Raw genomic sequence first — 12,566 nt, 5'->3', positions numbered from 1 at the left:
ACAGCAAGTCATGTATATTTATGTGTAGCAGATTTTGTTGGTGGTGATGATGCTTAGTCAAAATTATTAATTTAATTATAAATCCACACCTGTCTGAGGGCAGTTGTAAACCTAGAGGATGAAACTCAAATGTTTCTGAATGCCACCTCTGTTATAGGTCTTTGCAAGGACTTTGCATTCTGCCCTTCTGGTTTGTTTGCTTTTTATAGACTGTGTACACAATGGCTATTGTAAACACCAGCCTTCCATTTGCTGCTGGATATAAATTTTTTAATTTATACACCATCATTATTTGAAAAATAGCAAGAACATAATCCCAAAATACCTTATTGTATGAAAGAGTCCTTTCCATTTCAGCAGCTAGATAAGCAGCCCATTTCCTCTGAATGAATGTTGCTAAAGTAGTTTACAGGAGTTCCCATATCCGGACTGAATTTAGGTTTTCCAGGTGTGTTTTTTACTCTACAGATGGTTTTTGAATGCACTTTGAGATAAAATGAGAATATTCAAACAATCAGTTGCATTTTACATTTTTATGTAAATAAAAATTTGGGTGGAAAGAAATATTCATGTAGAGTAGAAAGTTGGCAATGTATAGATAGGAATGAAAAGGCATCAATTGTGGATGAGTTCAGTCAGAGTTGTTGGGGGAAAATGCATTTGGAATTCTTGCATATATGGCATTCGAGTGATCATTTTCCACTTATGTTTGACATTAGCTTCAGAAATCAGTTTTATTTACTCAGATATAACCAGAGAATTTCAAAACCAGCAACTTCAACTTTTTTTTTTTTTTGATGAGCAATGTTGTAAAATCAAGCTAAAACTAATAGGAATGTTTTGTGGTAAGTTCTGAGTAAATACAGACTAACAATCTAAAAATAGGTGTTAATGAGGGCAGGAGTTGGCACACTTTAGTAAAGATTTCAGATCAGAAAAAAACCCCCAGTGTTTAGACTGTGGGAAGGGAAATATTGCACTTCTTGTGTTCTTTGTAATAGGTAGGGAGTTCACTGGGTTATAATGCAAATAATCTACTTTTGACCTGAGACTAGACCCAACTGCCAAAAAGGGTTTAAAAGTACTGTTTTCATATGGAAAAGTATTAAAAATTTGCGGAATTTGGAGAAAGTTTTGACCATCTTTCACACTGTTTTAAAGCTTTCACTACTTTAATGTGTTGCTCAAGCCCAGAGGAAGAGGAGGTGTCATGAGCAGGTGTTTGAACTGAGGACTCTTGCTGAAAAGGGAAAGATGATGAAATAATTAGTGAAATGGGTTTTGTCATATCATGTGGAACATAAATTATCCATGCCAAATAGAAACATTTGTTTACTTACATTTTACTGTGAACTACTTCTTAACTTGCTGCTTTGTAGTCTGTGGAACAAGACATTTATAAAAGTGAGAGCTATGAATTCATGTCTCTGCAAGTACTTTTTTCATAGATCAAACCTTTTATAAACTAATTTCAGAGTGAAGAGTAATGAATTTCTAGCACTCATTTTGCTTATGTCTTAATTATGATTTATATTTTCAAAATGGCTTATTCCCAGAAATCTATTTTTATTAGAGTGAAGTTTGCATTTGAGTATTTTTATGAAGTAGTTTGCTAATTTTTAAAAATTAATAGTGCTAACTAAAATTCTTGAATGTTACCTTCTTCTGAAGTGGGGTTGATTTATTAAGGTGACTGACTCCGTAAAACTGCTGCTGGTTTTAGAAATGAAAAAATTTGTGTTCTGCACCCTTTTGAAAATGTATCCAACTTCCGTATTATCTCATTACTTATCTCCGACTTGTTTGTGTGTGCTATGTCTTGCCATGATTTTTCTTTTTAAGTTTCTAATAAACAAGACTTTTGAGATAAAACTTGGGTAAAAGCATTCAAAGAATTTTCAGAACTCAGTGGATATTTTATGTGTTTAGGATCACAACTTGCAAAACATTTCTTCTCCAGTATATCAGATTCATATAATACCATAGTTCCTGTCTGTATTTAGGGGAAAAAGCTTACAAAATTTTGAAAACATGTCTAGAATTTGAAGATGATGACTAGTTTGTATTGAGCTTAATTGTTCTTTTTGACTAGTTTATAGTTTGAACCGATCAGTCATTTACAGTAACATTGTTAATTTCACTCGTGGCCTTCTCTTTTGATCTTAAGTTGATAAATAAAACCAAATAATTGTATCTTCTTACAAAATTATTCAAAGATGACTCTTCATTCAGGCTCAGCCTTGCAAATATGTGTGTTTAAGAGTTCATGGATTTGAGGTCTCTCTCATTTGTGACATGTCATTGACATACTGAAATAAGTGATGTGCTCAGTAGCACAGAATCAGTTCAGGTGCACCATTAGTGAATCCCTTCCCTTGATTCATTAGGAATTCTAAAGGGACAGTTTGAAACCTGGAGTTTGGTTTGAAAACATTTTATGTGTAGGTAATATAAGCATTAAGGGTACCTAAAACCAGAACCAACGTACTTACTGAAAAATAAGCTCAGGTTTCTCTTTGGTTTCATAAATAATTACATCCATCCTCTGGGTGGTTCCAGAATTATTCTTTCCTGCAGCCTTGGTGTTAGAAAGAAGGTGTGGATCAAAGCAATCTCTTAACACCTGCATGTGTGCTTACAGACAATGTGGTTTATATAGGAACTTCCTGCTTACAGAAAATGTTTATTATAGGTTGGTTACAGGTGTTGGGAACTGTATTTGTCTTCTTCAAAATGAAGATTCTCTTGAAAGTTGGATTTATGTTAATGGGGATGGTTTGCATTAGCAACAGGTTTTAGTGATTCAGCACTGCTGAGGATCAAATTATTGAAATTGCCATGAGGTGAAGTGGGGTCAAAATAAAAATATCTTAATCAGCATTATTTTACAGTGATCACTTAATCAGGAAGAAAGTGGAGATGATTGTAGTTGGGAAATAGAGTGCCGGATCTGGTGCACAGTTAGGTGCTTAAGTTTTATGATGTGGTTTTTATTCTCAAGTGGGCCAAATCAAGTTTATTACAGGCAATTTACATCCTAATGGTACCAAACTTTCAAATGATTAATTATTTTTTTATTTTATGTGCATTAGTTTTAAGGTAACTCTGGAAGAGTGCTGAAGTTCTGAGATCTTTGGAGACCTTTAAGGAGGGTGGTTTCTTTAATAAAAGGCTGCTGTTAGTGTAATAACTCCCTGAAATATCACAAAACTAAGAACAGTTCTTGAAACATGACTTTATTTTGAATTATAGTTGTTTTATCCTTGTGTCAATGCAAAACAACCAGACAATAATGAACCTGTTCAATTGGATTACCCAGCTTGAAATTCAAGGAGCAAGCAAATGAGTAAGTTTGCAGTCCTTAGAGTACAAATAGTACAGGGTGATGGCATTTAAAATGATGTGGGGTATGAGTGGAAGAGGAGCTTAAGCTGTCCAGGTGGAATAATTGCTGTTGACATAGGGAAGGTGTTTCTTCTTCTTTTGTGACTGGGAACTCGAAATTTCAATAAAAAGCAGTTGTGGAGATGAACCTTATTTTAGTCTAGGCAAAATTCCTTCTCACAACACCAAGTTCCTACTCAGTATAGTTTTTTATATTTCCATTTGACACGTTATATTGAAGTTGGTTTTGTTTTTCTGAGTTTTAACTTTAATATTTGAAATTCAGTTTAATGTTATGAATGCAGGACTTCATATAACATTTTCATTTGAAATATTGTCTATAAGGGCCAAAATAGGAGTGTAATTTTGTGTGTTTGTACAAGTTCTCTAGCTCTGCTTGGGGCTTTAGAGCTGTGTTGCAATGCAAATACAAACAAGTGGCAGTGAAACCTGCAGTAAATAAAATGCTTTATGAGCAGGTTTGTGCCATGCCCTTAAAGAGTAAACAGGGTGTATTGGTACATGTTCATGTTCATCCTGTGGGCACCTGCCAGTGGTGTCCTGAGAGGAATTTGCCTGCTATTTTGGGTTTGGCTGCATTACTGTCCTCCTTCTGAGGCCCTTGCAGCTTGGTGGGAGGTGTCTGCAGGGATGTGCAGAGGATGTGGGGGGGAAAGTTCCATAGTGGAGGAGTGAGAGACAGGACTCAAATAATTTGTATGCTGTGTGAGACTTGACAGGTGTGCATTTTGACAGGTTCTAAGTGTAAGTGTTGGCTAAGAATATATGGCTACACAAATGAGTCATTTTAGAGAAGGAAAGTTTGTGGAGAGTCTGCTCACTCCCCTTCTCACAAGAATTAGAGCATATAATTTAACTAATTAAAAATATTAAAAGTGCTTTTAAGTTTTACAGAGCTTTTACAGCTTTTTTTTTTCTCCTCAAAAGCAAAAATTTAGTTGCTCATATAAGATGTAATGAGCCTCTCAGTATCTGCAAAAGAATATTAAATGCCTGACCTCAGTATATTTGCTTTATATATATTTTTTCTTTTAATTAAAATTCTGATAAAGGGAAGCAAGAGAAGGGATTGTAAGGCAGTATCCCTTAAAATCCTTCTTTCTGTAGCTTCAGAAATGGAGACTTCTGCAGAGATGTGAAATACCTGGGAAGCTGAGCAGGGGACTCAATTGACTGAAGTTGCTGGCTTTCTTCTAAAATTAAAACATTTCTATGTTAGTACAGAATGCACCAGAATTTCTAGAGAGGGTTCATTTCTATATTTTAATTGAGAGGATTATTTCAATTATAAATCAAATATGTATTGATAATTCTTTTATGAGGGGTGCAAAAACATAAATGCAGAACAAAGGAATCTATGAAATTTTTGATACCTCCACAACTGCTTTGAGAGAGTACATATTTCAGGCCTTAGTTGTGGATATTACAGTAGCTGATTGTCAGAGTAGAGTGCTGTTTCTTGACACATTCTTCCTCCCCTTTTCTTTTCTTTTTCCCCCCTCCCTCACTGAAGAGTGGTTGCATGCTCTGTTTATTGCCCAGTGTTTGATTTTTCTTTTCTCTGATATTCATCAACACACAGTGTTCCACAAACAGCTCTTTTTCCAGAGCCTAGTCAGACTAGAAGGTGTTATTTCTGCTTTACATAAGAAAAAGTAATGCTTTGAAGAACTAACAATTCTCCTTAAAGTATTTTTGATACCTGATATATTTTGATTTTTCAGATCATTCAGTAATTCTAAACACAGCTCTGATTTATTTTACTTAGAGCTGAAACATCCAGCATTTTTTGGCAGTCAAATATCAGCATCCTGAGTTATTTGTCAGGCATTGGGGAATGTGAAGTTTAAGCTTGACTGTTGGAAGTGTGATTTTAATTGACTTGTTTCCAGCTCTGCGGCACCATGACGGATGGAGTGAAGCAGCATTCTGCTTTATAAAGTGTAAGGCCACCTTCTTCCTTCTCCTTTGTTTTAGCCTTTCAGGGTTTTTAAATGTCACAAAACTTTCTTCCTGTCTGCTCTTCATTTGCTCTCAGAGCATTTCTGCCTTCTTTAATAGGTGGAACCAGGAGTCTTGTCGCACAACCAGTTAAGTCTTGCTCTAGAATTCCAATCCACAGCAGGGTGAATTAAAGTTCAATATTTCACTTTGCTGCTAGTATAATAATATTTAAACATCGGGTGGTTTACTGAAATTCTTGGGATGAGAAAAAAATGGTAATATAAAAAAAAATAATGGCTATATCTTGATGTGGTATGGAAGTGTTGTCCAGATCTGCAGTGGGTGTTTTGTGAACACAGGGATTATTTTTCGTTTGAGTCTGGGGAAGGAAAAACCAGAACTACTCCAGTATGTTTGGGAAAGGTATTTTATTTTTCTCCCTGATTTTCCAGTTCCCGTTGAAGAATATTTTGTGGTAGCTGTAGCCAAAGTTGTCTGGATGGTCTCTACTTGACCTTGGTGCAAACACAGTAGGATCCAGAATATTGTGTCTGTCTATACCATAGTACAGGAATTTGTGGACATGCTTCTCATTCCTGGAAAATGCCAGATTCTTAACTTGTACTTAGAGATGCTGGCACTTAACTGTTCATCAGAGAAAACATGTCAAAAATGTTCTGAGGGAGTGAAAACTGAATCTTAACTGTTAAAACTGAGAAGGGTATTTGTGGCTTTTATTTTTTACATTGTCTTGACTAATGTTCTGTGGTTCAGCTGCTATCGCTGTTGACTCCAGTGTTTCACCCCGATTTCCTCCAGAGAGTTGGCAGAAACTGCAACAAAACCTTCTTGGCTATTCTGCCAACCTTAGGTGGGTGGAGAGGAAAGATTTCTTTTCCATCTCCTCTCAAATTATGCTTTAAGCAGCTCTGCCTTGCTGATTGTCAATTACTTCCCCTTTGTTTGAAGAAAGACTGTTTTTTTTGGGAGTGGTTTTCTCTCACACCTCTTTTTTAGAGTTTTTTGAAAGCTCTGGCTGTGGTCTGTCTTAAGTCAAAAATGCTATTTACACATTTCATAATCTCAGCTGATAGAAGCCAGTGGAAAATAAATACTTTAGGTTTGGATCAAGCCTATAAAGTAGAAATACTTGTGAAGTTCCTTTCAGGAATTTAGCCAAAATTTCAAAACTGCAGAACACTTGTAAAAAACAGAGCTGTCAATATATTATTCTCTTTTGGGTTTGTGGTGAGGTTTTTGTTGGGGTGGTTGAGTTTAGGGTTTTTTTTCCCCCCAAAGACAGCACTAAGAAGAAGTAAAGAGCCTTTTGGTATTCAGTTAAATGACAATCTCTTATGTTATGTGTTTTTTCTCATTTGCTTGGGGAAGCTCTGTATGTATTTTTTAATAAATAGTTGTAGCTAGTGAAGCAAAGGGGTTTCTGTCTTGAAATGGCAAGTGACTAGTTTCATGGTGGTTGTTTTCTTTCCCAATCTATTTCCTTCAGAATTAACTTTCACTGTTATTGTTGACAATTCTGGTGGATACAGTTTTAAATTTCTATACCTTTGGCTTGACATGGCATTTTACATTGAACAGTGCAGTGGGCAGAAGGCTGGGTTTGTGGGATGCCTGATCACTAAGGAAGTGTGTTTTGTAATTTGGGAAGTAAGATATGGGTATCTTACTGCAGCCTGTCAGTCAAGGGTACAGTCTTCAGTCTTAGCAGAGTTAGCCAGCTTGTTTATCCAAAAGTAAATGCAGCATCAGCAAGACACCGAGAGGAATTAATGAACACTGTCTTGTTATGTTTTCTATTTAAATCAGTTGTGGAGACGTTCCCGATTGCTGCTCCAGGCCTGCTGCACTTTCTTTAGCAGTCAACATGATCTTCATTTCACTTGGCTTCAATTTCAGCCCATGCCCACAGCACCCCTGGTTCCCTTCAGTGCTGTGCTGGGGAGGGCATGGGGCACTGGCAGGTGGGAGAAGCAGGAACCCCCCAGCAGGTTAGCCTGGGAAAATCTGAATTCCAGGGCTAAGCTCTGCAGACAGAAACTTGGAGCTGGAGAGAGAGTGAGCAAGGCAGGAGCATGAGACTAACTTTGCTAATAAAGCATCCAAAACAGCTGTTTTACTATTTTGATGTCGTTCGATATAATTCTAATACTAAACTGCATTGGGCTATCAACCATGTCACTGCCATCCCTGTGTCAGCTCTTTGGAAGGTGTGGACTTTTGTCTCCAAGAGTTTAAAAGATAACCCCCTTATTATTAAGTAGACTGTAAGTAATGCTAATGACTGCTTCCCCACTGTAAATATGATAAACAGACTGTTGAAGCTCAGTGTCACTACTGCAGAGCCCATTGTTTGGCCTCTCTTCTGCTGGATGGTTGTTGTAATTATAATAAAATCCTGCCTTTCCAGGGCCAGGGGGTGGAAGTTCCTCTGCAGGCCTGGCCTGGCAACTAGACTCCTCCTGAGTGTTTTTCTATGTGTTTAACATGTTAGTTCTGGTGGAGTTCTGGTTAAATTTCAACCAGAAAAAATCTAAATTTTTAACTCTTGTAGTATTCCCCTTTTACTGAATTTTGTTTGTATGTGTTGTAGGCATAAATGAAATGACTGGCTAGAGCATGAAATGTGGGGAAAGACCCGTAGAAACATAAATAAATTGAAAGAATAGTCATGGCAGGTTCACCTTGTTTGAAAATGCAGCTTAGCTTACTGCAGCAGTACATTGGTTGCCCTGAGGGTGAATTGGGAGATTGTTCTTCCTTGCCATGAGTAATTGATGGAATAAGTGCAAGGAGTCTTGCCAAGAGGGTGGTGGCACAGTTTTCCCAGGCAGGGTGAGATGGGAAGTACTGGCCAGGTGGAGTGGCCAAGTGTTTTCACAGAACAGATTTTATAGGTCAAGTCTTATCTCTCCATCTCCTCCACGGAGATTGATAACATAGAGTATTTTTCACAGCAGCCTCCTCCATGAGCATTGTGTATGATTTGTCAATGTGTGGCCATAGAGAACAGGCTGGAAAGTTTTATATAATGAACTTCCAGTTCTTGTGAGTTGAAAACCAGCAGGAGGAGGCAGCGGCCAGGCTGCCCACACTTACTCCTTGTTTGGAGGAGGAAGAGTTCTCTTTGGCACAGCAAACTGCTGCTCCCTAATCTGTATCACACACGGCTAGCAACTTTGAAAAGGGATGTGTGTGTGGAAAAAATCATCTATGCCCCTGTGTATTTCTGTAGGCTGAATGAAGCACCAAAGGAAATGCCCATACTGCCTCTCAAAAATCTGCAGAGAAAGTGTGTCACTCTCATATCAACCATGAAAGAAACCACAGCTCCTGTGGAAAAAGAGGGTGCTGTTTTGTGTTAACTTTGTGCTGTTTCTGTTTAGGGAGACGGGGGTGTAAATGAGGGCTGTGTTCCTGCAAATCTGCTTTTCAGGGACCCCTTGGAGCACACTCTTTGGAAAAGCATTCCATGGCCTGACCATTTGCTCTCTCAATAAGGCTTGTAGGACACTGCAAACTGGTTGCCAAAGGTCTGCCTGTTAACCTCCTAGTCTGGAAAGCTGCATGGATGAAATGCTGTCTGAGGAGAGCCTTCCAAGACCCCAGGCCAGGCCAAGTTTTCTATACTTAACATTGCTGTTGCCGCAAGAGCAGCAGATGTTTGCACAGTAGACAAACAACGTTGATGATAAAGCAAATTGACCTTTTTTGGAACAAGCTATTTGGAGCACATTCCTAGGGCAATTCTTTCTTTCCTTTTTTTTTTTTTTTTTTTTTTTTTTTTTTTTTTTTTTTTTTTTGTCCCCTGGGGCTCTAACTTTCTTCCAAAAGCTGCTTGGCTCTACATTGACATCTCTGCTAGAGGTGATAAAAAAGTTACAGAGGAGGGAGGTTTTACAAACTTTTCCACTAATGCTGATACTACAAATCATTTAACCTACTCCAAACCTATTTTTGTCGTCTTTATTTGACTGAAGTAGTTATAGTGATGTTTATTTTTCCAGAATCCCTATGGGAACCCTGGAAGATTTCAGAACATAATAATTAAAGAATGACAGGCCTTTCCTTGCAATATAAAGTGAGGAAGAGCTTTGTGGTTTAAACAGCTATGCTGTTGCTTGTTAGCAAGAAATTTTGCCTTGTACTCTAGCCAGGCCTATAATGGTCAAAAAATGTTGCAGTTGAGAACTACATGTTTGTTTTCAATCAGTTGTTTTTCAAGTTAAAAGGCTCTAATGGCTTGTTTTAATTTGTTCAGTAGTATTAGTCAGTAGTATTAATACTTGTATTCAGTCACTTAGTGTAGCACAGCTCAGGCTGTCCAAGTTAAGCCAGTACATTTTCTTATCACTTTTTTCTACTGCAATCACTTTCTTTTAAGGGAATAAAAGATTCTTGAAAGTTTGGGAAATCTTTGTGAACTTGAGTGATATACTTCTGTTGAAATTGCATTTCAGCAGTATTTAAAATGTAATATTAAACCTATATTTTAATTTTGTAATTCAATATTTTGGATAATGTTATTATAAATGTAAAGCAAAAGTAGCACTACAGTGAAAATCTCAGTGTTACATGGCTGCATCTTTACTATTTGGACCTAATGCTGGGTTTTTTTAATTGTAAGCTGGTGTTCCTCTAGTTGGAACAGATGTAATTCCTGGGAGAGGATTGATTCCTGCTATCTGAGAAATTTCAGAAAAAAGAGACCAGGTTCAGACTTTGGAACCACTGAGATTTTTGAGGGGTTTCATCTATTTTACCATGAATGTTAGTAGGGCTGTGCTGTAAACATAAGTCCTTGCATTTTTGTGACATTATTGTGCAAATGTGGTTTAGAAAGCTACTTTGACTAGGGTGAAAACGTTTTGTGGGGGGTTTTAGGTATCGAAACTACAGGTACCTTGTGTCTTGACTCAGTTTATAAGGTTGCTTTGCTGAGCAGAAGGTAGTATGCTTCTGGACAAGGATGCTGTAGTGCCTCGAAGGGCTGCATGATTAATGTTAAAGTTCTAAATTGAATTATAGAGTTTTAGCAGGATTATTTAATAACACTAGAAAGAGAAACTTCTGAATTCTAGGAGAATCCAAATTTGGTTTCTTACATGTGTCTAGGTCTATTTAACTTGGTTCTTACTTAGGGTCATTTGCTTTTGGAGCTTTTGAAAACATTTCCCCAGTTCTGTTTAGAAGTGTTATTCTGAACAAATTGTTCTGCAATATGATGCCTGTCACAACTCTTCCCTGCAAATAAAGCTGCACTGATTCCATCAGCCCCTGTGGAGAGAGAAATGGACAGAGATGGGCCTCTGTACCCTGAAAGCATGAGCTTATAAGGTTTTATGGGCCTTGTAAAATGGTGACATTACAACGTGCCTTTTTGGGGTTTTGTGATTCAGCAATGTGATTGTCAGTGCCTTGTCTGTTACAAAAATACTGTCCCCTTTTCATAGATGTGAAACCGAGTATCTCGAGTTGCTTGTTTGGGATCCTTGAGCTAGACTGCCTTTGAGCCAGAAATTGAATTAGTGTTTTAGAGACCCATCCCAGTCCTGATTATACAACCTTCTTGTATGAACCATATTTGCTGAAGTGTCTGGTTTAGTAATAGGATTTCATTTGTGTAAAGTATAGAACGTGCCTTTAGAACAATAATTTTATAAAGAACTCCTTTTCCTGCTAAATTACTTCAAGTTTAAATTTTTTTTTTTTTTTTTTTTTACCAAGGGTTGTGCTATGTATGTTTTGCTGTAGAGTTATCAGTAACTTGGATGTTTTGCATGCATGCAGAGAACATGTATTAATGAACCATGGCTGGTTAAATGTAGTGCTAAATGGGGCTAAAAGAGAGAATAGTGCTCCTGAGACTGTTTTACTGCAAACACTGCTGGGATTTTACCTGTCTGGGATACAATACATTATTTTGCTTACTGCTTTCGAATATATTTTAAAAGATGGGGGAAAAGAAGAAACAAATGAAGCTTAACTTGAAAATGCATTCAGTTTTTTCACTGAATGTGTTAATAATGTCTTGAGTGCAACTCTTCTTCCTTCCAAAACCAAGAATTGACTATTAAGTGTTTCCCTGAAGAAGTATTTTTCAAAAAAATTACATAATTCATTGTGTAAGCCAATATTGCCCTTCCACTTAACCATTTACCACCATTTAAATTTCTTCTTGAATACAGTATTGTGTGGCTGATTGGCAAGTAAATTAATAATTGTCCAAAGTGAACTCATTATATTAGACTTTGCTTTTTCAATCAGGGTTATACAGCACACATCCAGTGGATGTCTGTGAACTCAGAAGTCTGCGGAAAAATACAGTCAGCTTGACTCCATTTTTTTTTTTTAATTAAAAGAAGGCAAAAGCAAGCTTACTTCGTAAGCCTTTTTCTCACTGCAGTTTTGACTTAGTTCTTCATTATTTCTAGCTTTAAACTTTATTATATTCCTTTAGGATAAACAGGTATATAAGCAAGATGATCCCTTGTTTTTAGGCCTCTGATTGCATCTATTTTGTGTTAGTGTTACCTTGTTCTTTGATTTTTTGCGCGGGTTGTTTTTTGGGTTTTTTTAAAATGATTCTCTTTTCCCCCTTTTTTTCAGCCAAACCTTTTACATCTAAAGTGAAACAGATGCGACTACATAAAGAAGATTTTGAGATTCTGAAGGTGATTGGTCGAGGAGCCTTTGGAGAGGTATGTGTGAGAAGGAGGGTTTGGATAATTGTCTTGCAAACCTGCAGCACTGAGGAGAAGAGACAGTTCATAACAATACACTGATATACAGGTTTTTGCATTATTTAGCCATAATGCATATTATAGGCCCACCTAATGTTTGATACAAGAACATCTTGTTTTAAACATCCTTTGACAGCTCTTTTTAAGTATTGTGAATTTTGAGAGCAAGCAGGCTCACATGGATTGAGAGACCATGTTTCAATAGTCTGAGGATAAATAATTTGCTTGACTCCTTCTTTCCAGTCAGGAGGTGGAGATTAGTGTGTAACTGATGGTATAGAAGTCTAATAATTGCTAACTTTCCTGATAACTATATAGGCTGAAAGTAGTTTTCAGCAGCTTAAATAGCCAAATATTGACACTGACATTCCAACAACATAGAGAAATTTCTCTTTTCCTGTCATTTGGTTTCCTATTTTAATGAACTTTTGAATATTTTTCCTGTATTTCTTTTAA

The 12,566-nt window shown here is 37.0% G+C and overlaps 1 protein-coding gene across 9 annotated transcripts in view; it reads left to right on the top strand.

The window, feature by feature from the left end:
* The window catches only part of CDC42BPA (CDC42 binding protein kinase alpha), a 183,156-nt gene that overhangs the window by 47,062 nt on the left and 123,528 nt on the right, over nt 1-12,566 (top strand). For all 9 annotated transcript variants that reach the window (XM_041425099.1, XM_041425098.1, XM_041425105.1 and 6 more), the window contains exon 3: nt 11,977-12,068. In XM_041425099.1, the coding sequence (XP_041281033.1) occupies nt 11,977-12,068 (92 nt within the window). The remainder of the gene's footprint in view (nt 1-11,976; nt 12,069-12,566) is intronic.

Source organism: Onychostruthus taczanowskii, unplaced genomic scaffold, assembly GCF_017590055.1.
Source record: "Onychostruthus taczanowskii isolate IOZ18803 unplaced genomic scaffold, ASM1759005v1 scaffold87, whole genome shotgun sequence".
Classification (NCBI taxonomy): Eukaryota; Metazoa; Chordata; class Aves; order Passeriformes; family Passeridae; genus Onychostruthus; species Onychostruthus taczanowskii.
This window is presented reverse-complemented; position numbering and strand designations above follow the sequence as displayed.